The 24,910-nt window shown below is 55.5% G+C and overlaps 4 protein-coding genes and 1 long non-coding RNA gene across 11 annotated transcripts; 2 read left to right on the top strand and 3 right to left on the bottom strand.

Moving 5' to 3' along the window:
- The first annotated feature begins 1,919 nt into the window (after positions 1-1,919).
- Positions 1,920-6,029, top strand: Rab3a (RAB3A, member RAS oncogene family). The gene is made up of 5 exons (NM_013018.2): positions 1,920-2,027; positions 3,069-3,296; positions 3,778-3,896; positions 4,517-4,641; positions 5,231-6,029. The coding sequence occupies exons 2-5, from the start codon at positions 3,069-3,071 to the stop codon at positions 5,419-5,421; spliced, it is 663 nt and encodes a 220-aa protein (NP_037150.2). The 5' UTR covers positions 1,920-2,027; the 3' UTR covers positions 5,422-6,029.
- On the bottom strand, positions 6,002-10,503 carry Mpv17l2 (MPV17 mitochondrial inner membrane protein like 2). 5 transcript variants are annotated; one of them, NM_001106072.3, is made up of 5 exons: positions 8,142-8,357; positions 7,777-7,947; positions 6,738-6,814; positions 6,461-6,589; positions 6,002-6,382 (listed from the first exon to the last, which is right to left on the bottom strand). In NM_001106072.3, exons 1-5 carry the CDS (start codon positions 8,326-8,328, stop codon positions 6,344-6,346), a joined length of 603 nt encoding a protein of 200 aa, NP_001099542.1. In that variant the 5' UTR covers positions 8,329-8,357; the 3' UTR covers positions 6,002-6,343. The 5 variants fall into 5 exon arrangements, 4 of the variants coding, with proteins under 4 accessions (NP_001099542.1, NP_001386370.1, NP_001386369.1 ...); NM_001399441.1 differs by having other exon boundaries at positions 7,777-7,943; XR_005494566.2 differs by lacking the exon at positions 6,002-6,382 and adding an exon at positions 7,293-7,480 and having other exon boundaries at positions 6,534-6,589; positions 8,142-10,503.
- A 54-nt stretch (positions 10,504-10,557) lies between these two features.
- Positions 10,558-14,623, bottom strand: Ifi30 (IFI30, lysosomal thiol reductase). Its single transcript, NM_001030026.2, has 7 exons — positions 14,306-14,623; positions 12,906-13,088; positions 12,731-12,805; positions 12,559-12,651; positions 11,761-11,913; positions 10,911-10,964; positions 10,558-10,823 (listed from the first exon to the last, which is right to left on the bottom strand). Exons 1-7 carry the CDS (start codon positions 14,426-14,428, stop codon positions 10,758-10,760), a joined length of 747 nt encoding a protein of 248 aa, NP_001025197.1. The 5' UTR covers positions 14,429-14,623; the 3' UTR covers positions 10,558-10,757.
- A 1,524-nt stretch (positions 14,624-16,147) lies between these two features.
- Positions 16,148-24,804, bottom strand: Pik3r2 (phosphoinositide-3-kinase regulatory subunit 2). 3 transcript variants are annotated; one of them, XM_063275283.1, is made up of 17 exons: positions 24,657-24,793; positions 23,711-23,781; positions 22,729-23,450; positions 20,559-20,651; positions 20,309-20,359; positions 20,090-20,221; positions 19,789-19,987; positions 19,228-19,313; positions 18,985-19,093; positions 18,766-18,864; positions 18,503-18,683; positions 18,294-18,419; positions 17,845-17,987; positions 17,528-17,704; positions 17,283-17,354; positions 17,006-17,176; positions 16,148-16,857 (listed from the first exon to the last, which is right to left on the bottom strand). In XM_063275283.1, the coding sequence occupies exons 3-17, from the start codon at positions 23,048-23,050 to the stop codon at positions 16,650-16,652; spliced, it is 2,169 nt and encodes a 722-aa protein (XP_063131353.1). In that variant the 5' UTR covers positions 23,051-23,450; positions 23,711-23,781; positions 24,657-24,793; the 3' UTR covers positions 16,148-16,649. The 3 variants fall into 3 exon arrangements, with proteins under 3 accessions (XP_063131353.1, XP_038950364.1, NP_071521.2); XM_039094436.2 differs by lacking the exon at positions 23,711-23,781 and having other exon boundaries at positions 19,228-19,370; positions 24,657-24,804; NM_022185.2 differs by lacking the exon at positions 23,711-23,781 and having other exon boundaries at positions 24,657-24,696.
- LOC134482470 (uncharacterized) lies at positions 20,218-23,232 on the top strand. Its single transcript, XR_010058644.1, has 2 exons — positions 20,218-21,767; positions 22,284-23,232. It is a non-coding gene; the product is annotated as an uncharacterized LOC134482470 (long non-coding RNA).
- Positions 24,805-24,910: the final 106 nt, after the last annotated feature.

The raw sequence follows: 24,910 nt of genomic DNA, 5'->3' as shown, positions 1-24,910 counted from the left end.
TCCTGCTCTTCTGCCTGTGCTTTCGTTTTCCCAGGCCTTTAACACACACATTTCATTCTTCCAGACAGCTGCGGTGTCCTCAGTGTGTAGCCTCCAACTTAGAGATCCCCAAGTGCTGTGTGATTAAAGGTATCTGCCTCCATGCCAGCAGTTTTACACGTTTCTAGTATGAGAGAGTCTCACTTTGTGATTCAGGACGATGATGAGCTCACAATCATCCTGCCTCAGCCTTCCAAGTGGAGCCTTGCCTTCCAAGCAGAGCCCTTGCTTGATGGTGGAGGTGGCTGGATTCCTCCCCTGGCCTTATCACTTGGGAATAAATCCAAGCCAGGCTCAGGGTGCCCCAGGCTGCTCCTGCAACCTCTGTCCTCAAACCTGGTCCCGGTCCCTACCATAGCCTCTGCGTGGCCAGGGAGCTCTGATGGTCACTTTGTGTCTCTGCACGAAGTGTAGGGAAGGAGAAAATAATGAGCTTCCTCGGAGGCCCCGGATTAGGTGGAGCTCCAGGCTCCTCGCGGGGGTGGACAAGCATCCAGGCGACGACGACGACAAGTTATTCTGGTCCCTTGGCGCCTCCGCAGCTGGCGGGGCAGTCTATAAATGGGGCCGGGCCACGTTCCCAGTTCTGCTTCCTGTGGGGATGGGAGCGATGAGGACCCTGCCCGGCCTCACTGGGAGGGAGAACAGGATAGACCCAGATTCCCACCTTAGCAGGCAGATTTGCAGGAATGAGTCCTGTGGCATCATGGTCTGGAAGTCTGCATGTCTGCGCCCAGATTCCTGAGACACAGAGTTGCCTGGGTCCCAATATCCATATCGTAAAGGGTATGGGGTGGCTGCTCTCGAACCTTCTCTGCTTCTTTATTATTATTTATTTATTACAATTTTGGAATACTTGCAGGTCAGGATACTTCTGATCTCTAAGTGAGCAAAGAAGCAAGGCATTCTCTGGGTACTCCTTAGATCCTTTTCTCTTTGCACAGAACCGGATTTTCTCCCTTATTTCTTTGCGACAGGGTTTTATGTGGATCAAGCTGGCTTCAAGGCACTACGTAACTGAGGATGATCTTAGATTTCTGTTCCCCACCTCATTCCCTCCTTCTCCCAGTTCGGAGAACAGGGGCCCTGGATCAATCCAGGCCTTTGTGTTGCAATGCAGGCTCCCCACCAAAGTGGAAAATATCCTCAGCCCATTAAAAAACAGTTCCTTCTTTTTTCTTTTTTTATTATTTGTTTGGTTTGTTTTGTTTTTGAGACAAAGCTTCTCTTCATAGTTCTGCTGTCCTGGGACTCACGCTGTAGACCGGGCTGGCCTCACACTCACAGAGATCTGCCTCCATCTGCCTTCTGAGTGCTGGGATTAAAAACTCTGTCTTTTCTTTAATGGGTCTTTTGAGCCCTAAAATGTTGTAAGCAAGATGTATACTTGCCATCCTAACACTTGGGAGGTGCAGGCGGGAGGATCAAGAGTTCGAGTCAGCCTCTGCTACTTGGCCAGTTCGAGGCCAGCCTGCTACATGAGACCATTTCTCAAAACAAAACCTAAACTTCTGACTGCTGCATATCTCATAACCAAGGGCCAAGGACTTCTAACCACTAGTTTCCAACCAGAGCTGGGTCCTGGCCTCAGGCTCTCCGCCCTTTAAACACCTGGCAGTCACCATTGGGCTGCTGAAGACGTAGGAGAGTGTTGATTCGATATCTAGTCCGTCGCTCGAGAGCATCAGCCAATGAGGATTTCATGCTTCACTAAAGCCCTGTTCTCCAGTGGCTTACCATGCCCCGCCCCTCTCGGGCCTGCGCAGGCCAGTGGGGCCCCGCGGCTGTCGATGTGGCCCCTCCCCTAACGTCACAGATTCGTTTGCATAGAAAGCCCCGCCCCTGGCTTTGCAGGACGCCAGCGAGGACTGCAGGGGCCTGAGCCTCCACCGCCGCCTGCAGCCCCCGCATCTTCTTCTGGGGCCCGGTCGCCAGCGCAGTCGCCTCGGTCGCTGTCGCCAGCGTTGTCTCAGTTTAGAGAGGGCAAGGTGAGAGCAACCCAGGACCACACACTGCGGAGCCCGCGTTGCACTGACAGCCTGGGAGTCAAGGGGGGAGCGCGACTCGGGTGTAGTGGCTATGGGTCTCGCATTTGGCTTTCTGCACCTCGCATCCCGCACGCCTCACCCCTAACCTAGCACCTGGGGCCTGGGCTCTGCGACAGAGGGGGAGGGGAAGGCCAGGCCTTGCGGGAGTCTTGTGCGTGCTCGTGCTCGTGGGGTGAACACGCGTGTGCGCGCCCGCTGGGCATGGAGAAGCTCGCGTGACCTCAGGACGCGCAGCGTGCACACTTGTGAAACCTTGTGCGTGCATGGTGTGCGTGGATCCCAGTTCAAGTATAAGCTCACACGCGTGTGGAGCCATGAGCGTGTGTGATGTGTCCTCACCGATGGCCAGGTGCAATCGTGCATGGGTGCAGGGAGCTGGACTCACACATCGACTTGCATACACTATACATGTCTGCTTGTTTCTTCTGTTAGCATCATGCAGGGCAGGGGTTTGGGTTTACCTGTTCTAGATGCTTCATTGAGCGGGGGGGGGGGGGAGGGATGGAGGAAGGGGGAGGAAAAGAGAGAGAGAGAGAGAGAGAGAGAGAGAGAGAGAGAGAGAGAGAGAAGAGAAGAGAAACGCGAGCGAGCACAGGCGCGCCCTTACGATTTTGTGCATGTGAGCCTGTGTTCATCCTGTCTCTTATCACGTGATGCGGCTATCTCAGGGCCCCAGTTCTTCCAGGAGAGGAATAAGGATGAGAGAGAACTGGGGATCCTCCTGTACTCATGCCCCCTTGTGGGCCTCTTTAGGGTAATGAGAGACTGATGGGAAGGCAGATGAAGCCTCCCCTCAGGGTGCAGAGGAATCTGAGGTTCACAGCCTTTTTAAAACCTTGAGCCTGTCAAGGTCACAGCTTGGCTTATGTTGGGGGGGAGCGGGCATGTGACATGGGGGGTCCTCACTTATCCTTGTGCAGTGCCCACCCTGTGTGTGGTCCTGCTACTCCCCTGAGGCCCTCTGTGCCCTACCTCTTACAGATGGCCTCAGCCACAGACTCTCGATATGGGCAGAAGGAGTCCTCAGACCAGAACTTCGACTATATGTTCAAGATCCTGATCATTGGTAACAGCAGTGTGGGCAAAACCTCATTCCTTTTCCGCTACGCAGACGACTCTTTTACTCCAGCCTTTGTCAGCACTGTGGGCATAGACTTCAAGGTCAAAACCATCTACCGCAATGACAAGAGGATCAAGCTGCAGATCTGGGTGTGTAGGGCTGGAGGGGAGAAGTCCATCCTCAGTGCAGCTTAGGCATGCTCACTGTGGGCCTTAAGAAAAGGAAGCTGGGGCTAACCCCCAACTGGTGCTGGGATTTAAGGTCTGCTCTGCCTCCTACTGTGAGTCTCTCGTTTTCTTAAGTCCTGTGAGTCCCCACTTCACTTCTGGCATAGTGTGGCATAGGGCGTTCAGGCAGCACCCAGTATGTTTGTCCAGTGACTAAGTGGTGTGGTCCTTTTTTTTTTTTTTCCTTTTTTTCGGAGCTGGGGACTGAACCCAGGACCTTGCGCTTGCTAGGCAAGCGCTCTACCACTGAGCTAAATCCCCAACCCCAAGTGGTGTGGTCTTAAAGCTTTTTCTGACTCACTGTCCCTGGGCTTCAAAGTGGTTGCCTGGACAACCTCAGAGTGTATTTCCTCTCAGAGGGGCTGCTGTGAGGTCCCTTGTAACCTCTCACTCTTTCCCCCAGGACACAGCAGGACAAGAGCGGTACCGAACCATCACCACAGCCTACTACCGGGGCGCCATGGGCTTCATTCTAATGTATGACATCACCAATGAGGAGTCCTTCAATGCAGTGCAGGACTGGTGAGCCGCCCACCCACTCAGAAACTAGAAGGCTCTCAGAAGAATGGGATTGGAGGCAACTGGAGCTATGGCTTAGTTGCTCCAGTGCCTGCCCAGCTAGGACAAAGCCTTGAGCTCATCCCCAGTATGTCCAAAAGACAACAAAGAATAGGACTCAGGTGGGACAAACTACGTGGGCTGTTCCCAAGGCTTGGGGTTGTGGAAGAGACACAAGGTAACCAGTAAGCTAGACAGGGTCTCCCACTGATCTAGGCGATGTAGGTCAGGTCTGTGGTCCCAGAGACTTAGGAAGCCCAGGCAGGAGAACCACTTGAGCTCACTTGTCTGAGATCAGGTGATTGGCCAAGCGTTCGCCTAGCATATGTGAGAACCTGGATTCCAGCCGTAGTGCCACAAGCTAATCCCCTTAAGTCTAAACATTCGGTGCACTGGAACACCAGCCATCTTCTCAGCATGTGGGAGGCAAGAGGACGGAGAGATCAGGGTAACCCGGGCTCATGGGGAAAGCCTATCTCAGTTACCAAAGGGCAGGTGGTCTCTCACCCAAGGGCTAGACACAGGCACTCAGGGATGGGGCTGGGTCCTCCGGCTTCCTCTTCAGCCTTTGGCTGCCTCTGCAGGTCCACTCAGATCAAAACTTACTCATGGGACAATGCCCAGGTGCTGCTGGTGGGGAACAAGTGCGACATGGAGGACGAGCGAGTGGTGTCCTCAGAACGAGGCCGGCAGCTGGCCGACCACCTGGGTGAGTACCAAGGACGGTGGCCATCACCAGACTGGACCAGGGACCCGCTCACCTGACAGCTACCCACCCAGTATTTCACAGGTCGGGGCATGGGCTTGAATCTAGATGGTTCACACTTGAGAAAACTAGGCCTTGCCCAGGAGGCTTTGGCCATGGGTCTTGCTGGGCTTGAATCCAGGTGTTTGCCAAGTTGGCTGTCAGCCATGGGCTACCTTCAAGGGGCTGGACCTTGGAAGAAGCCAAGCCTGGCTTCCTGGAGCAGGCACAGCAGGCCTGTGTGGGAAGGAAGGGTGGGTGGTAGAGGCAGAGCAGTGACAGTAGTGCGTGATCGCCCCCTAGAGGAACTGTGCCTGTCACTGCATGCAGAGCTACCAAGAACCAGGTCGTGGAAGTTGTCTCTGGAAAGGGACTGTGGAGGCTGGCTGGGAGCCAGGCAGAAGTGGGAGGGAGGGGTAATGGACGGCTCACCCAGGCCAGTGTGGCCTCCCTCCGCACCCTTGTGCCTTTAAAGGCATGGGAGTGACCCTTGGAGAGGGAGTGCATTGGAGACTGCAGCTCCATTGTCATTCATTCCTCCATTCCGTCGCAGGCTTTGAGTTCTTTGAGGCCAGCGCCAAGGACAACATTAATGTCAAGCAGACCTTTGAACGTCTGGTGGACGTGATCTGTGAGAAGATGTCGGAGTCCCTAGATACTGCAGACCCTGCAGTCACGGGTGCCAAGCAGGGCCCACAGCTCACCGACCAGCAGGCACCACCTCATCAGGATTGCGCCTGCTGAACCACACTTCCCTTCCCCACCGCCAGGGGCGCGTCCCCCATCCCTGTCACCCTATTTATTATTGTAGCTATTTATTTATTTATTGAGGATGCGCCGCGAGCGCACCCCCTTCCCGCCCTGTACATACCCCCACCCAGCTCTGCCGTGGTATATTGTGGTCAGTGCTGCTTCCTCTCCTTTTAGAAACACCCCCCCCCCTTCCCACTTTTGTTTTTGTAAACCGTCCCATCCACAGTTGTCAGTTGTGAAGAGGGGACCAGATGTCACTCTGCAGCAGGCTGATGGGAGATGGCGGGCCTGCCAGCCCTCAGGCTGGGGGATGTGCCACGTGGACCACTTGGTTGACAGACTGGCTTCCTGCTTGCCTGGGCCTTCTGCCCTATACTTTGGGATAGATGGGGTAAAGGGGGATATAGTCAACTACTTTGTAATACCCCCCAAACTGTTCTTACGTCATGAGTGTCAAATGTGTCCCCCCACCTCCCTAGAAGTTATGAACACTATACACAGTCAATAAAGCGAATGGAACTTGCTGAGACCCAGCCGGCCCAGCCCCTGCACCCACCCCACAAGGCAGTCCTTGACATTAAAGAGAGAATTTAATGAAATTTCCGCACGGCCACCGGGGCCACCCAGCCTTGCATCAAGTTTTCTGAGGCCAACCCAGACCTCACTTCAAGGCCGTAGAGCATGTCCTTGCTTTTGTCCAGGCAGACCGAGGACTTCATGGTCCCAGTAGAAAACCGGGACAGCCCTTGCTGGTGGCTGATCCAAATGGGAACAGTCTCTGGTGGGCTCAGAAGTAACTGCTGGTCCAGGCACTATCAGCCTGGGTTTTGGACATGGCCCAGAGCCTTTGACCTGCTTCAAAACCTCCTCCTTGAGCATGTCCATCGACCAACTCAGCTGCTGGGCCTCAGGTTCAGTCTGCGCAGCCCGGAGTCTGAAGGGGTTCAGGGGCCTGCATACAGCAGAAGGACGGTCACACTGGCACAGGGTGGAACCCACGCCCTCCCCTACTCCACGGGGTTGAGCTCACCCAGTACTTCAGATAGGACAGGTATGTGTCCCAGCCCAGTGTCAGCCCATTGATATAGGTGACTCGGAAATGAGAAGGGATGAAGAGGAAGTTCACCAGCTGGGCAGCTGGCCACACGCACCAGTCGGCCTGCGGGAAGGTGGGGCCACCATGAGGGCAGGGCGGCTATGATGGGCGGGACTTGGGCAGTGGGTAGGGCCAAGGCTTTGGGGTGGGTCTGGTAGAGTGGGGGTGGGGGGTGGAGCCATGTTGAGAGGGCTCCCATGGGCAAGCCCACCTTGTAGAAGTCCCAGAATTTGGCCCGCAGCTCCTGGCAGCTCTCCTCCAGTGTCTGGCCCTCCAGGCTGCCAAGGCCTGGGAAGAAGACCAAAAAGTGAATGAGGCTGAGGTGGCTGCAAGGCAGAAGCAGAGCACCAGGGCGGGTCCAGGGAAATGAGAGGCTGGTGATAGGGAACCTGAGCTACTTATGACAACATGAACACGTGCTTTAGGAGATCATGAGCCCATCGCTGTGTTCACCTTTGTCAATTTGGCTTAGCCTAGAATCACCGGAGAGTCTCCGGGGGCTGTCTACATGCATTGGCCTGTGGCAGCTTGTATAGGCTTATGTAATTAAATTAATTGATGTGGGAAGACCCAGGATCTGGACTGGTCACGAGTGGAAAATAATCCGGGTAAAGCAAGAGACCATGCAATTCTCTCTCTGGCTGAGATGTGACTAGCTGTGTGTGTTCAGTTCCTGCCTTGATTTCCGCACAACTATAGCTAGAAAACTCTTTCTGCCTCAGACTCCTTTTGGTCAGATTTTAAAAAGTCGGGAGTGGTGGCCCACCTTAATCCCAGCATTCAGGGAGGCAGAGGCAGGCACATCTCTTTAGCTGCAGAGCCAGCCTGGTTTACATAGAGATGTTCAGGCCAGCTGGGACTACATGGTGAGTGCCTGTCTCAAAATGGGAAGCAGGGAACTGGGCTACTGCCAGTTGGTAGCAAACTCGAGACAACCTGGGTATACGATGCCTCCTAGAACAAAGCAAAACAAAGCCCAAAATAATGAAAGGCCCCACGGGGCTTGGTGGCACACGCCTGTAATTCCAGTACTCTGGAGGCAGAGGCAGCTGGATCTCTGTCTGAGACCATCCTGGCCTTTAGCGCCAAGTTCCAGGACAGCAAGTTCTACACAGAGAAACCCTGTTCCGTGGGTGGGGAGTGGGGGAGGATACAAAGAAGATTAGAGAAGCCCCATCAGCACTCTCCTAAAGCACAAACCAGGTTCTGCCCATCACCGCCTCTGAAGCCAGAGTCCTGCTGCTCCTTACCCAGGAAGTACCAGACGCCTAGTATGGGAGATGCCACCGTTTGATCCACTAGCACCTTCTTCATCACACTCGGGAGGCTTCGTAGGCCCGAGGCGGGGAGGAGGCGATCCAACCACAGGTACCAGAAGTGTAGGAAGGGGCCCATGCTGCAGCCCACCGCGAACATGCTGGCTGCGGACAAGGAGAGTCAGGGCAGAACCTCCTGGGGAGGGGCAGGGAACCTTCCGGGGAGACTGACAGGACCCATGAGAGTGGGTACCCCGTCCAAGGGTGATTGACAGCCCCCATGAAAGTGGATGCCCGGTCCAGGATGACCGATAGGTCTCTCTGGGGGTCCGTCTCGTTCGCGGACCGGTCCCGCTCACCTGAGCGCCGCGCGCTGAATCTCTGCTCAGGCCGCGCGCGTACTTCCCAGGCCTGTCGCGCGCCATCGCCCGTGGCCATGAGCACGCCGCAGCCCAGTGTGTTGGTGACGAGCAGCGCGCGACCCTGGAACAGCGGGCGCCCCGCAGCCAGCGCCTTGCGAGCCCAGCGCCAGCCGCCTGCAGCCATCGCCGCGACAGACACTAGGAAGCCGCGGCAACCGGAGAGCGGGCCGCGCGCCAATCACATGCCGCGCCGAAGGACCGCCCTATTCAGAACGGCCCAATCGAAAATTCCAAAGCTCCGCCTCTTGAAGGAAATGACCAATTGTCCTCAAGCGTTGCAGCACGCCGCTCAAGCCGAACACGGAAGTCTTGTTTCGTTTTACACGCCCTTTTCCTGCTCTCAGCAAACCAATGGGCAAGTGCACATCAGTCTCGCGGGCCTCCCCCGCGGCGTCCCGCCCACTGAGCCGAGCTGGCCAATCGTGGGTCGTTGCTTCCGGTTGACCTGCCTCTCCCACAAAGCTTTCTGGGAATGGGCGGGTGCTGCTGCTCGGACTTGACCTTGGCGTGACCTATCCTGTGTCAGCGAAGCTGCTCAGGCAAGTACATGTACACCGGTCTAACCTCAGCTGTTTGAGACTTGTTCACTTATAGCCAAGGCTGGCCTTGAACTACTGCTGCCTCCACCGCCATGACACAAGTCTGCGTTTCGAAGACTAAATAGGAGGAGTTCATTATGCAAAATTCATGTATTGATCGCCTCATAGCAACTTTGTGTCGCTGCAAAAATAAACACTCTTACTTCCTTTTAGCGGTTTTGTTTTTTTTTTTTTTTCGGAGCTGGGGACCGAACGCAGGGCCTTGCGCTTGCGAGGCAAGTGCTCTACCACTGAGCTAAATCCCCAACCCCCACTCTTACTTCCTTTATTCTTTAACGGTACACAAGCCACCAAACTGTTCTCTGATGCCCAGGTTCCCGATTATATCACCTGCCCTTTCCAGAAAAGCCTTATCTCTTCCTACAGTGAACACAAACCCCCGACCCCCATTGAGTCTCTGCCCCATCCTGGGTTTTATAGCTACGGGTTTATCCATGAATTTCTGTGCTGCCTAAGGGACTCCTACTCATTCTTCAAAACCCAATTCTAAAATGCCTCCCTTACTTATATACTCTTGAAGCACACATCCCATCCTTCCAGCCCTCATTCCTCCCCCTGGTTCATCCTGGCTTCATTAAACTAGAGACAAGCTTGGTTCTGCATTTCCACGACAGGTGACCCATCTGTAACTGGTCCTTGGCATCTTAAGGTGTGATGGTCAGATGGTCAATACTGTCAATCAGACAGGATCTAGAGTCACCTGAAAGACAAGTCCCAGGAGCATAAGATGGTTGGCCTAGAGCTGCAGTTCTCAACCTTCCTGATGCTGCGACCCTTTAATACAGTTCCTCATGTTGTGGTGACCCCAACCATGACCTTTTGTTGTTAGGTAATTTTGCTACTGTTACAGATTGTAAATATCTGATATGTGACCCCTGTGAAAAGGTTGTTTGACACCCAGCCCCCCAAGGGGTCTAGACCCACAGGGTGAGAGCAGTAGGTCTAGACTGTGTTAGCTGGGGTGACAAGATCCCTCCCACCCCTAGTGTGGGTGGCAGTATCCCACGTGCTGGAGTCCTGGATGAATTAAAAAGTCGAAAGTGTCTGTGTGTGGTGGTCCATGCCTTTAGTCCTAGCACTCAGGAGGCAGGGGCAGGTCTATCCCTGAGTTTGAGGTTAGCCTGCTCTACAGAGCAAGTTCCAGGACAGCCAGGGCTACAGAGAGAAATGTTTCCACCCGCCCCCACTCCCCCAAATAAGAGAAAGTGGGTGAAGCATCAGCAATTGCCTGCCTGCTTCCTGACTGCGCGTACAATGTGGTTTCAAACTCTTGCCTGGATTACACATACACACACCCCCCACCCCACCCCCACAGGCACACACACACACATAGACAGACACACAGGCACACACACACACACACACACACACACATAGACAGACACACATAGACAGACAGACACACATAGACACACAGACACACACTGTCACACAGATATACAGACAGACAGACAGACAGACACACACACACACACACACACGATTCCTTAAGTAGTTTGTATTTTGTCATACACATGAAAAAGTGACTGTTAGAGACAGCATCTTTTGGCTTTTTTTTTTTTTTCTTTTTTTCGGAGCTGGGGACTGAACCCAGGGCCTTACACCAGGGCTCTACCACTGAGCTAAATCCCCAACCCCACCTTTTGGCTTTTCTGATGAGGCTTGAACTCCAGGGTGTGGGGCATTGTGTGCTGAGCATGAGCAAAACCCTGAGTTACAGCTCCACATTAAAGATAAAAACACAAACTCCAACCTCAGGAAAAGGGAATCACAGCAATGTGGATGATGTATTGTGTGGATTTGAATTTAGCACCATTTGAAAATAAGGCAAGATTCTTGACTCCGAGTTTTGCATCTGGGTTTTGTGGGACACGTGCAGGACTCCATGGCTGGTCAGCAGCTCTGGCAGACTCCTCCACTTCAAGCTGAGTAGTTTTTCTTGGGACAATGACCTTCACTTATAGCAGACCTCCCTGGGGGCATCAGCCATGGAGGAGCAGATGTCTGGCTTCTCTGTCCCCTGGAGGGGGATGACAGGCTAGGAGTGACGGACCTACGTGGAGACTCAATCCCCCCACATGAACCTCACGATTTGTGCCCAGCTTACCTGGTACAGCTCACAAACGGAGCTCAGGAGCTGGCTGGGGTCCGTCAACGGTTTCTACAAATCACAGGAGACATAGTTAAGTGCAGCTGGGTAGGATGCATGTGCCTGGGAGCTGCTGTAGGAGGGTCACTGGTAGATAGTCCAGAACAATCTCACTTGTACTGACCTAGGCAGGCTGGCTGATCTGTCACTCTGAAATGGGTCCTCCGAGTACAAAAACTTGTGTGAAGCCAGAGCTCAAAATAGGCTATCTTTTGTTATTTCTGTTTTGGTGTCTTTTTTCTAATTAAAATATTAGTTTTAGATTTGTTATCTTTTTTTAAAGATTTATTTATTTATTTATTTATTTATTTATTTATTTATTTATTTATTTATTATATGTGAGTACACTGTAGCTGTCTTCAGACACACCAGAAGAGGGCATCAGATCTCATTACAGATGCTTGTGAGCCACCATATGGTTGCTGGGAATTGAACTCAGGACCTCTGGAAGAGTAGTCAGTGCTCTTAACCGCTGAGCCATGTCTCCAGCCACAGATTTGTTATCTTATTTCATGTATAAAGGGGTGTTTTGCCAGCAAGTATGTCTGAACACTATGTTTATGTAGTACTCATGGAAGTCACAAGAGTGTGGTAGATCCCCGGAGTGTCTGCAGCAAGCTGCCACATGGGTACTGGGACTCGAACCCAGGTCATCTGCAAGAACAGCTAGTGCTCTTAACCACGGAGCCTGGAGTCACTGATGTAGCGACACTCACTGCTGGGGAAGATGCCACCATGTCTACCTTTTTACATGGCTCTGGAGCCTTGAATTCAGACTGTGCTGCCCGGTCAGCTAGAGAGTTCTTACCTCGTTGACCAGGACCCAGGGCACATACTCATGGGGTGGCTGTAGGGCATCTGTGAGCTGGGCGTTCTCATGCATCAGCTCTGTGCCTCGTTTTCCGGTGGCACACTCCATGATGCTTTCTGGTGACACCTCTGGAACATACAGCTGCAGGCACTGTGAGAAGAGGAGGACACATTGCTTAGTTCACTCGTTATTTCGCCATCAGTCCCCAGGTGGCCCCAGATAAGCCTCTCCCCTCTCACTGTCTGCCTGGGTGGAGGTTCCTTGAAACTGAGTCTTTGGGTGCTCTTGCCTCCCAGTAACACCGGATTTGCAGCCTCTGCCCCCTGGTATCTCATTATCTCAGGGCCTTCTTACAAGATCCCTCTGCTGGCAACACCCTGCTCCTTCCTTGGTGTCTCCTAGGTGCTCGTCCTCCTTCATTCTCCAGTCATATCAAAGGGGCAGCGCTGGAAATGTCCCTCAGGTTCGAGGAGGCTGGGCGGCCACAGTAGCGATTGGAGAGTTGTGAATCAATCTTTGGACTTGGACGTTATTTCCCACAATGCCCTGGCTTATCTCCTGTCACCTATCTTGTGTCTACAGAGAGTGAAGATCCCAGGCTCTGCTCATAGATCTAAAGGTTTTCCCGTATAAAAACTATATGGGCAAAGTCACGCCCAGGGCTAGGGTAGTGTGATGTGGGGCAGAGCCGCTGCCTGGAACCCCCAAGTGAGGGCCTGGGGGCGTGGCTCTGGGGTGGAACCCCTGCGCAGATACTGGAGACCTGGCTGCGCAGCCTCCCACGCACTAACTCACCGGGCCCAGTTTCTTCTCCATGTCCTCCATCTCCTCCATACAGACGATGGTTAGGAATGCCGCCTCCTTTTCCAGCTTGTCCAGCAGACAGGCCTGGAGAAGCAGGCAAGTGTTATGGGGAGAAAGTGGCCAACCCTGCCTCCCTCCATGGCGGATCTGCACTCCAGCTTACCTCCACCTTGTTCAGTTTACACTCCAGCTCCCCGTGCTGGCACGTGAACTCCCATGTACCGCTGACATTTCTCTCCTGCAAGATAAGGATAGATCTTGGTGAGCGCAGGTGACCAGGCGTTCCTGTCCCAAGGCATCCCTCCCAGCTTCAGTCGCTTCCCGCCCCCCTCCAGCACCTGTGCGTTCCCGTAGGGCACCAGAGTGATGTTCATGATTTCCATAACCATCAGCCAGGTTGGGAACAAATTTCGGACGAGGAAGTAGCGACAAGCTCCACACAGGGACTCATAATAGAGGCTGACATTGACAGGTGGTGCAGAGAGCAACCGGCGTGGCCCGAAGAGGCACAGGTCGTGGGCCTGAAAGGAAGAGAGGCATCTGGTGAGGTGCAGCCCGGGTCATCCCCAGGCTTCCGAGCCCGGTCACCCCTGCAGAGGGCAGTCCTATGACAAGTTGCTTATAGTTCCGTTCAGCCTTGTGGCACTGGGACTAGAGGTCTCTGCGCATGTGGGGTGAGCGGTCTCCTGATGAGCCACGCCCCGGCCCCTCTGAGGTTTTCTAGTCTCTAGATCGTGTTCCGCAATCACAGTTTATCTACAAAAAACGGAACCTGACAGGCTCTCAAACAGTAGGTGGTCAGTGAATGCACAATCTTTAACTATATTCAGGAAGTGCTAAGACATGCATATTTCTAGCACTTGGGAGGCAGTGGAAGAGCTCAAGGCCAGCATGGTCTACTACATAGTGAGTTCCAGGACAGTCAGCGCTACACTGAGACTCTGTCCCGTCAACAAACAAAACAGAAAACCAAACCTAATCAAAACAATAACAAAACAAGAGAACTAAAGTAAAAGAAAAATAAGATATACATATTTCTAGTTGCCGCTCTCTCTCAGCCTTGTCTGTTTGGAGATGCACACTCTGAAGCCAAATACAAGCGCTCGCGCCCTCCTCCCTTCCCCCCTTTCTCCCCCTTCCTCCCTCTCTCCCCCGTGCCCCCTCACTCTATTTATTCTTCCTCTCCAGGGACCCAGGGGAACTTCACCCAGTCTGACGCCCGACTAGACACAGGAGGTGACTGATGCGTACAGACTTCCGGTCCCCAGGGAGGGCGGGCCAGAATCTGAGCACCGCTCTAGGTGCACGGGGCATGTGTTTGCTCCATGTCAGAAGCTCGTTAGCCCTCTCTTCTTTGGCTGGAACGCACGCGGTAAGCGACAAGAATTGCGTGAGAGTGGAGACCAGACAGTAGCTCAACAGGTCTGGAGCAGAACACTCCCCTACATGCCGCGCGCGTGCCCATCCCTCAGCTCTTGACTCAAACATATACCGTAGGTGGTTGATAAATGCTCAGGCAAGGCGGGCAGGGGATAGCTGCGCTTTTCAGACCTAAGAGGGGAAACGAAGGACGTGGACACGGTGCTCAGTGTCCGGGGACTGGATTAGGGGTGGTGGCCCTGAACCTGACAACTTTCCCTGGAGACTTTGGAATTCCCCGAATGAGTTCACGGAATAAGTGCAGAGAAGTCCCTATGCTGACAGACTGGCGGGCCCCTTCCTGCGTCGTGGTTCCTACCTTGCAGGTGGCTGCGCCCTCGGAGGATCCTTGCGGCAGGGACGCAGTGGCTGCTCTGGGAACCTCGGGTAGGAACAGCAGAAGCAAAAGGGACAAGAATGGTACGAGCGGAGAACAGGACATGGCTGAGGAGAAAAAAGCTTGGCCAGGCCGGGGAGGCGGGAGACTTTAAGCAAGTGGATGCTCCACCCACTGAGACCACGCCCACACAGGTTCCTCCTAACTCTGGGCCCCCTTTCCTCAAGGCTCCGCTCCAGCCAGGTGCTAGCCCCAAATCACGAGGCCACAGGACTCTGTCTAGCCTTGTGTTCTCCGCAGCCAGTATGTCCGGTCACGTGAGGCTTTTGGATCAAGGGACGGGAAGGAGGACTCCAGACAATAACCGACCGAGGGACATAAGGCAGAGTCCTCATGTCCTTCCTTTGAGCTCAGTGGAGGTCGGGGAGTGATACAGACTCCTCACTAATTCTTACCCCCACCACTCCAGGTCAGAGCAAGCCAGCCCCGTCGGGCACATCCCCCGACCTCTGCTGATTATGGCCCTAGCACAGAAGCTAGCTCAGCCAGGGCAACTCCCCATCTCTGAGGTCCTGGGCCCTGGCTTGGGTTGAGGACAGAGCTGGGGTACTTGCTTCCAGCAACAGAGTGTGTAGGCGGAGATGTGCCTGGACTCCAGGACTCTGCCTCTTTCCATCAGCTGCGGTTTCCCGGCCTCTGAAATGGGGCACGAGTGACACAATGACTGTGGATAGTCACCACGAAAAAAAAAAATCAGAGGTGACCTAGGCTGGGACTGGAGCCTCTGCACCAAGTCAGATTGAAAGCTGAACACTGGGTCCCTGGAGCAGTGACAAGCCACAGAACAGCAGCACCAGCAGGAAAAGTTCCAGTTCCAAGTGTGAGAAACCCTGGTTTTTTGTTCAGGAGACAGCAAGCTAGAGAGGATGGCGATTTCCAGCGTTCAGAAGCTGATAGGGACAGCTACAGGCTGAGAGGCTCTGTTCTAACCAAGACTTGGTATTCCCACCCCGACCCCTCTGCAAGCTCGGCAAAGATCTCCCCTGAGCCATGCCCCCAGCCCCTCATTGGGAGATTCTGAGGGAGGGGTTCTGCCGAGACATGCCCCCAAGCACAGGTAACATTTGTTTTCCTTAATGTTGATTCGTGTCTCTCCAACTAACAAGCTTGTGGTTCTGCCTCAGCTTCCCAGGATCTGGGACCACAAGGTACTGTTTGTCTTAGGTCAGTCGCAGGATGCAGCAAAGACCAAGGCCAACTGAACCCCATAGGGTAGTAGGTCAGGGATGGGCTCTGTCCATTCCTGGCCTAGCTGAGTCCAAAGGTGCTCTCAGAAGATAGTGACACACTGACTGGTGCAGATGGGGGAGGGGGAAGTACTCAGGGAAGTAGTCACAGGCACAAGTCTTGATGTGTTCCTAGCAGGACTATTAGGTTTCCCAATTTTGCTAATGAGCACAGGCCCTGGGCTCTTTCAGCAGGTGTGCAGAGGGGCCAGACCTTGGCCTCCCCTCACAACTCAGGGAGACTAGGGACAGGAGACACCTGCCTGAGTGGCTGAGAGGTTGTTGCCACCTCTCTTCCCGATGAGGAAGTTAGGGACCACATGGACGTCACTTGAGGACAGACACAGCTGGTGCCTGCCTGAGCACCCTGGAACTGGGACACCAGAGGAGGGGCTGTTCATGGGTTTGGGGTTCTTCCAGGATATGAGTATGGGGCAGGGCCAAGTTGCACCGCTGTGCTGCAAGACCACGGGCATGCTAAAGTCTATGTCGTTCACAACATGGGTTAGGAATTCCAGTCCCCAAAGACACTCAGCCAACAGGTACAATGTTTCATATTCGTATCAATAAACGTACCGTACAAAACCTGCTGCCCATCAACCCTGGGCAGGTATGGGGTTCAGGGAGCAGGGACACACTCAGGGCCCTTGTCCCAAAGGGGAGGCATTGCACAGTCAGGAGAACAGCGCAGGGCCTGGACGAGGGCTAGTTTGTATTTTGCCCTCCAGAGGGGGAGCTTCTCGGCAGCTGCGGGGTAACCCCGTGACTGGTTTCACTTCGACCTTAAGAGGGGAAGTTGGGGTCCACGGGGCGGGTCCCGCCCAGCCCCAAGTGTCCAGGGCTGAGTTCCTGGAAACCACCTAGCACAGTTCCTTTCTAAATCGGAGATATGGCTTGAAGAACTCGGGGGGCCCAGGCCAGTGGCCCCGCAGCCTCTGTAAACATGGCAGACGCAGCGGGAGGATGGCATCCTGCGTGTGTTCACCAGGGGAAGGGATTAGAAGACAGACATGGACAGGGAGGCAGGTGAGGTGGGGCGCTCAGCGTGCTGCAGGGGGCGGGCCAGGCCCGGGGGCACGCACAGGGTGTGCGAGGGTGACGGTGAGCGCGTCATTGTGCTGCACAAGTGATGCGTGCTGGTAGTGCAATACCAGCTCCTTCAGGGATCCGTACAGGTTATAGGGCTCTGCGAAGCCAAAGCCAGTGGCTGTGCGGTAGATGACACAGTGCTTCGTGTCGCCATCCACCCTGCGTGGCCAAAAGAGCAGTTCAGAGAAACCATGCCTGCCTCTCCACACAACCTGCTCCTGCCCCTCCCTGCCAAGCTCAACAGGGCCCAGCACACAATGGGTTCGAAACACAAGTGACTCAACCCCGTCAACAGCCCAGCACTCACACCACAGAGCATGCGTAACAGCCCCGCTGGCTGCTCTCCCGGATGAGGAAGGTCCCGTCTCGTTTGCCACTCAGCATCTCCTCCGCCTGTGTGCGGTTGATCTTGCCCACGTACCACGTGCGCTCCTCATGGTGGGGGAGGGCGTCCTCATCCTCCATCAGTGAATACTGGCTGTGGGTGAAAGAAGCCACTGCTGGGCGAACTCTCATTCTCCACCACCAATGCAAGCGCCCGTCCCTTTTATGAAGTCTTTTGCCCCTTGCAGCACATCACTCACTCCTCAGTCTCATTCTTGATTCCCAGCCACTCGTTGATCTTCCTCTGTCGGGCACCTTTCTGGGTGAGCCACCTGACAGGGGAGAGGTAAGTGAGCACGTGCAGGGGAAACTGAGGTAAACCAGGGCAGGTTCCAATTGCAGTATCTCTGGCAGCCCAAAGGGGCGCCCAGAACCTGGTGGTTTACCCAGCACTGCAGTGATGGGCACGAGCGCCCCCTGGTGAGCAGGAGAGGGTGCGACTCACACGAGGTACTGGTCCCTGATCTTGCGCAGCTGCATGAGATCAGGCTTGAGGCTGTTCATGCGCTTGTCAATCTCTCGATTGTCCGAGGCCTGCGCCCGCAGATCCTGCTCCAGCTTCGTGCGGCTTTCATGTATCTCCGCGATTCGAGACTTGAGTCGCTCCGAGTTCAGCAGGATCCTGAGTAAACGGGCAGGGTGAACTCCTACACACCCTCCAAATTCCATTTCCCACTGACCACCAGCCTCCTAGGCGAAAGCCGCCTTCCTTCTTTCTTGCCCTGTGCCCACCAGAGAGGATGACAGGAGGACCCCACGCACCTCTGCATCTCCTTCTCATTGCCCTCTCGCCGGAAGCGCTCCAAATACTCCTTGCTGCACTTTTCCTGTGTCTGGCCCTGTTCTTCGAAGATCTTGATGGTCTCGTTGAAGGCCTCTATGGCTGTGCGCTTCATCTGAAGCTCCTGAGGATGGGGTGGATCTCAGTAACACCCACAAATCCCTAAATCTGTCATTAGGAGTGAAGGATGATCCTGCTCTGACTCCTTCACTGAGAACAATGTTCCAATAAGTGCTGGCTGCACGCAGCAAACTCTGACTTGGCCTACAAACCCATCCTGCCTTCATATTCATTTTTGGGAATCCAAAACCTGGACCTCTAAGAACCACTGGGAGGAACTGAGTGCTGGGGGGGGAGGGGTGCACACTGGCTTGGGCCACCCCTCTGTACCTCAACCCTCCCTCATCCCCCATGTGCAGAGCCCAGGTACCTGGGAGGTTCGTGTGTATTCCTCATAGAGCTGGTCATACTCGCGGCTCTTGTCCTGGTACTGCTGGTGGTAGACCTTGAGCTGGGCACCCACAGCCTCTACACTGTCCTCCTTCACCACCTGGTCCTGGACCCACAACACACCATTAGTGCTTTCCCTCCCAAACCCAGGCCCAGCCAAGGCCCATGTAACCCCAGCACAGAACACACTTGCTGGTACTTGGACACAGGGTAGAGAAGGCGCGTGTCCAGCTTGGCGTTGTACTGGGCCAGTGACTCATGTCGGTAGTGGGAGATGAGCTCTACCACGGAGCAGAAGGTAAGGGGCTCTGAGAAGCCATAGTGACCGTCCCGGTGGAAGACTTTGATTAGCTTGTTGTTCCCGCCTTTCCTGTATACAGGGGTGGAGTCATTATCCTGGGAGGCCTCCCCAGCCTCAGCCCCCCAACCCCACTGCCTGGGCACCTGCCTACCTGAGGGTGAGCGTGTACTCTCCTTGGATCTTGCTGGATGCATCTCGGACTAAGAAGGTACCATCAGGTGTGTCTCGGAGCCTCTCATTCACCTCTTCCCTGGAGAACAGGGGTACGGAGCCACTGACGTGGACTGTCCGCCCAACCCACTACATACACACACACACACACACACGCACAGACACACACACAACTCATCTTTTGCTGCAGCAGAACTACCTGGAAATGTCCCCCCAGTACCACTCTGCATCCTGAAGCGAGGGTGTACTCCCTCCATTGGCCAGGGCTGTGGGTGCCGGCTTTACCTTAGAGGGTTTGGGTGGCAGTGCTGGGGGACAGAAAAACACGTATGCATTACACACTATGTGTATGCTGCTGCTGCTGCAGAAGCATGCACATGTCAGGTGCTAACTGAATACGACGCTGTCTGTAGACTTGCCCATCAATGAGAAAGGGAGTCACCTGGCGGGGCGGTGTCTTGCTCATCCACATGCTCCTGCACCAGCCTCTCTAGAAGCAGCACAGGGAAGTCAGGTGCAGGCTCACTCCTAGGGGCAAGTAGGGGTGTCAAGGCCTGGGAATGACAGCTGCGCCATGTGTGAGGACTTGGGACAGCAGGTGTGGAACACAATTGGCAGTATGGGAAGACAGGTGCAGCAAGGCATGTGCAATAGGAGCCCCGGGAGGAAAACAGAAAGTAAAATCGTGCCCATCGCAGGCTTGATGGACCCAGATCCTGGCTTTCTCCCCCCTCAGACCGCCCCCAGCAGGGTTCCACTCCACAGTGAAAGCCTTGTCCATGTGCTGCCACCCCTGCTGCCCTTGGCTTAGACCCTGTTGTTTGTACTCTATAAAGAGGCCTTCCTTGGCCCCACTGCTCTTAAAGACCCCAAAACTTTTGGTCCTGCCTAGTTCCTCCCATCCAGGAAAACTACTTTTTCTCCTTCCATCATTTCTGGGACCCAGCCTACAGTGACGACCACGCCCACCAAACCACGCCTCTTCACAGCCCCACCCACTCACCCATCACCCTCGCCCCCTGGCGGAGGCGCACGCAGCAGCAGCGGCCCGAAGGCACTGGCCAGTGCGTGGACAGCTGTAGCTGGTGAGGGTGCTCTGCGGGCCACGCGGCCCAGGTGCTGCAGCAGGAACTGCAGAGTGAGGGCCTGGTGCAACGGCAGCGTTGGGGGTTCCAGCACCAGCCCCACAGGCCCCGTAACCTCTGCAGGCAGAGACAAGACAGCCAGAGGCAGTCAGCCAGGCCAGTGACCACCCAGGTATCCACCCCTTGGTCCCTTGCCCACCCTGCTCTCCTAGGCTTTACCCCGCATCGCCCGATAAGCCTCCGATGCAGCCTCAGGAGTCACCACAGCTGCAGGCAATGCCAGCAGGAAGCCCTTAACAGCATCGTACAAGGTGGTGCGGTCCCACTGCTCCAAGTCACTCAGGGACCAGTCTGCAGGTATGGCAAAGTGTCACAGTCCAGCCTGGTAAATGTGCCTGCCCTGCCCATCACCAGGGGAAAGTGAGCAGAATCCCTGACCTGTCCGTGGTGCGGGCAGCTCCGGCCTACTGTAGCATTCACTGTCCAGCTCTGGGAAAAGGGGACTCACATGACTGACCAGCATACATCACATGGGGCCCAGGACACCTCCCCATTAGGTGTCACCTTCCCCCCACCACCAAGGAAACCCACAGCATCCCAGCTCTGCCTCTGTCCATGAAAAGACCAGAACAGAGCCCCCAGCCCAAACAAGCAAGAGTGTGAGGACCACTGTCAGGCTGGACCTCACCTGCTTGCTCAATGGCTTCTATCAGCTTCACCAGAATCGGGGGCGCAGGCTCAGGTGGGGAGAACTGCTCTGCCAGGCTTGCCAGTGTGTGACCTGGAAGGGAGGGACAGGGTGTGAACTCTCATGCTCCATGCCTGCAAGTCTCTGGCTGGAGAACCCCGGGCCACAGGGAGGGCTGTCAGTGGCAAGTTATTTCTGGTTTATCACAAGGAAGCTGCAAGCCCAGGGACCGCGCGGGGGACACGAAGGACGGTAAAAGCGGAGTCAAGGTGCAGGAGTGGACATCCATCACTCTGCACTCTGGGGTTGAAGGCAGGAGGATGGCCGGTTCCAGGCTTGCCTGGGTTACACAGAACCTGTCTCCAAAATCAAGAGGTGGCAGTGCAGACAGTTTCTGTATTAGGCTGGAAGCAGCAGAGAAGCAAACACCGTCCTCTTCACGTCAAATGTCAGGCCTCTACAAATATACACAGTTGCACCTATGTGGCTTTGCAAAGATTTTGTGTGGCAGCAAGGGAAGTTCATACAGGTGTTGGCTCTACTATGATCAGCTGTGCAGCCCTGACCTCTGGGATCACCCTCTCTGGCTTCAAAGAAAATCACCAGATTGTAGTTACCTTTTTGTTTTAGATTTTATTTTGAGACAGGGTCTCAGTATATCGATCAGGCTGGCCTGGAACTCACAAATATCCTCCTGCCTCTGCCTCCTAGAGTGCTGGGCTGAAAGGCCTGGGCCACCAAGTCTGATGCTCTTTTTGTTTGGCTTTGAAACAGAGTCCTACTATGTAGTCCTGTAAACCCACATCAGTTCTCTGGCTGGGACTGCAGGCATCCCCACACCTGGCTTCCCTCCCCCACCCCGGCCTCCAGGCCCAACCCCATCCCAGCAGTGCCTGGTTCTCATGCAGGGCCTTTTATGCACAGGTGTCTGCCTGGCCCTGGCGAGGCTCTGCCTGCCCCTACCATCTGGGTTGGCTCCGGCCCTCGGCAGGGATGTCCTGGCATGCGGCAGAGGCAAGCCAGGGCCTGCAGGGCCTCTCTGAGTGGAGCTGGCCTAGCTGTATGGAAAAGAAAAAAAAGAAAGAAAGGAAGAAAAAGAAACAACTCCCCCAAACCTGAAGGAGGGGAGAGGAGGTGAGCAGCACCCTGCCAGCAGGGGAGAGAGGACACAACAGCCAGGGACCCCAATGCCAAACGGAGGCCCCACAGGTAAGAGCCTCACCCTCTTTGAGAGACGCAGGGGAGTACTGAGTGAGGAGTTGGCTGAGTGGTTCCAGGTGGTTCTTCAGGACCTGGAGGTGCGGCCTTTGCTGGTGGGGAAACTGAGCTTACAGAGGGCCGCCCTCAGTCCTGAAGGTTTGAGTGTGAGGCAGGCGGGCGGGGCGTGAGATGGCTGGACCCTGGCCAGCCTGGGGAGGGAGGCCGCTGTTACTGGGGCAGCCACAGCTCTGGCTGTGAGCCCGGATGGGCTGGGGCCCTGCAGTTCTCAGGGCCAGGCCTGGGCTCTGGGGACGCCAGATGCTGCGTGGCCTGAGCCAACCTCCCAGGCCTCAGCTGTGCTGCAGATCCACCCCAAGTGAGGGGCTCCAGCCATGTAACTGTTTGCACTGGGCATCAAAGTCGCATAGCTAGCCTTAGAACTCTCTGTGATCCTCCTGCCTCAGCCTTCCCAATGCTGGGATAAGTGGCATGTACCATGTCTGGCTGCCTGATTCTCTTCAACAGGTTTGTGGGGTCCTTGCCTTCCACTCTGCTGCATACCATGGCCAGACATCCACCTTTTCTGGGACTATAGCTCAGTAGGGACAGGGTTAGAGGCTCGCACAGAGAATCTGTCTGCAGCTTGCAGGAGGCCTCCGCAGCCTATGGACTACTTCCCAAGCTGGGTTTTCACTCCCTGCTGGCTGCTTCCTGAACCTGACTCTGGGCCTTTGCAGGAGCTGTGCTCTGTGCCTGGAGGGCTCCACCCTCAGCTCCTCACCACTCTTGTAACCAGAGTGACAGTCTCACTTCCTGAACAAGAAATCTAACCAGGACCTGGCTCCAGGGGTGAACTCACTAACTACAGCAGCGTCCCAATACAACTACTCCATATTCACCAGAGAGAAGAGACCACAGAACAGACTGAAGGTCTGAGGGGACAGGTGCCTTTTCCAAAGTGTCTGCTCACCTGACTCAGAAGGTCCATCCAAGGGCCTGGCAGGCAACGGACGGGGCCCCCGTGGGCGAGGGCCTGGTCGAGCCAGAGCCACAGGTCCTAGGAACTCCACATATGTTCCAGGGAAGTCCCCTCGCTGTCGGGTGCGCTCATTGAAGCCAGGCATCCAGCCCACGTTGTGTGGGCAGCGCTCTCCTCCATCAGCCACACCTAGTGCCTGCAGAGCCACCCGGCTCACCACCAGGAGGTCACCAGGAAGAAGCTCCAGGTCCTCAGGCCGCTCCCGGCGGAATGGGTATACAGCCCTGTACTGGAAGCCTTCAGCACCTGCCATGGCTGGGCCCGGGGGGTGGGGGGGTCTGGACAGTCAGGTGGCTCCCGGGGGCTCCAGGGGCCCCATGGGCTGGTGTGGCCTGTGTGGTAGGCTTGCAGACCTCTACTTCCAGAAGTCAAAGGCGACCTCAGGGGCCGCACATGCCTAGCTGGCCATTACTGAAAGCCACTTGTCACAGAGTCCACCATTTAGTCACCTGTGCGATGATGATGTCCCTGGTGTTTTCTCAAATCATTTGGCTTGTGTCCCCCATCAGATGGCCAAGCTGGGGTAGGTGGGTCACTCCGTCATTAGCTGGGCTGTAGGTGCCCAAGCTTGCTGGCTCTTCAAGGTGTGCCTGACACCAGATGGGATAACTGAGACCACAGGCTGCTACCATGCTCAGCAGGGGGATACCAGCCTAGAGGACACGGACAAGGCAGAGTGAGCCAGGCCAGAATCCCCCCCGTGGCCCTGAAGCTGGACCCTTATCAACCTCCCCATCTGTAGAGCCCACACTAACAGCCTTTCTTTGGGATGGCTGGGAGCTCTCTGAAGGACCCCACTCATCAGGAAGAAGCCAACCACAGACGCACCCAAGTTCAAGTAGGAACAAAGGCAGTGATCACATGGCCAGTTAGACTTGGGGCTAACAGGGGACCCCAAGAAGAGGTTGAGCACCTGAGCAGTGGACATGGCCCAGCAAGAGCTATGGCCTGGGTGGGCATCCAAGGAAACAGAGGCCTTGGTTCCTGCAGGAGAGGAATAGACAGGGTGCAGGGTGTCCCCAGCTTGCCTGAGTCTGGGGTTCTCCTCTGGTGATGCGAGAGAGGGGAGGTGTCAAGAAGGACCATGGTCACCTTAGTGTCACAGTAGGATGGGGACAGGAGCTGGACACCACTACATCGGGTCCTAGCCTGGGTCCCCATTCCAGCCTGCTGTTCGGTCCTCTCTGCGTCCTCCTAGGGACCGAGGGTGACAGGTCCTCGGACGGGAACAGGACAATGCATAGACTGATCCCTGCAAAGGCCTGATGGTGGAAGACGCCTGCCTAGGATGCACAGTGGCTTTCAGAAAGGAGCCCTCAAATAGGCATTTAGCGTGCCAAGGGGAGGGTCTGGGATTCATCCCCAGATCTCGGGGACCCGGTGCAGGTGTCCTAGAGGGACTTAGGGTTCCATGATCCAGGGTAACCGGCGTGACTCACTGTCCGGCCTCTTGTGGCCTGTATGTTATAGGTAGGGAAACTGAGGGTCGGAAAGGCCTCTCCTCAGAAAGCTACCCGTCTACCCGCCCCCGTGCAGTGCACGTCTGCACACCATGGTGGGGGGGAGGGTATCGCAGAACCCCCAATGCAAAAGGAGGGGCCCAGGGTGCACGCATAGTGTGCCGTGCTCACACAGACGGGCCCCTAGTCCCTCGTGCACCCCGAAGACCCCCCGGACGACGGAAGTGGCCAGATCCGGGGTCGTGCCCCGAAAGCTCTTAGCCCCGTAGCGGGCGGGGACCTCCCGGCCTTAGAGACCCCGTATCTATCCCTCAGGCTGCACAGCCCCACGCTTGGCTCGGAACCCGGTTCTGCGCGGCACCCACGCTCCTCAGGTCCCCGCCGCCACCATCAACTCACCCACTCCGGCCGCCGTCGTCGCCACCACGACCGCCGCCACCGTCGCCGCAGCCGCGGGATCCCTGCGTCAGCCGCCGTCGCCGCGGTTCCAAGCCTTCGGGCCCGCCCCCAGGCGGAAATAGCCGAGCGTACTCGGGTCGGGAGGGCGGTCCTTTCACCCCATACGAGGCGGAGCCCGAAGAATGAGGCACGCGGGTACGCTTCCGGAAACTGCCGAATGTACTCCCGCGGGAATGGTGGGCTGTTGTTTGCCA

This window comes from Rattus norvegicus, chromosome 16 (assembly GCF_036323735.1).
Source record: "Rattus norvegicus strain BN/NHsdMcwi chromosome 16, GRCr8, whole genome shotgun sequence".
Taxonomy (NCBI): domain Eukaryota; kingdom Metazoa; phylum Chordata; class Mammalia; order Rodentia; family Muridae; genus Rattus; species Rattus norvegicus.
Note: the sequence above shows the minus strand (reverse complement) of the source record. Positions and strands in the feature narration are given on the sequence as shown.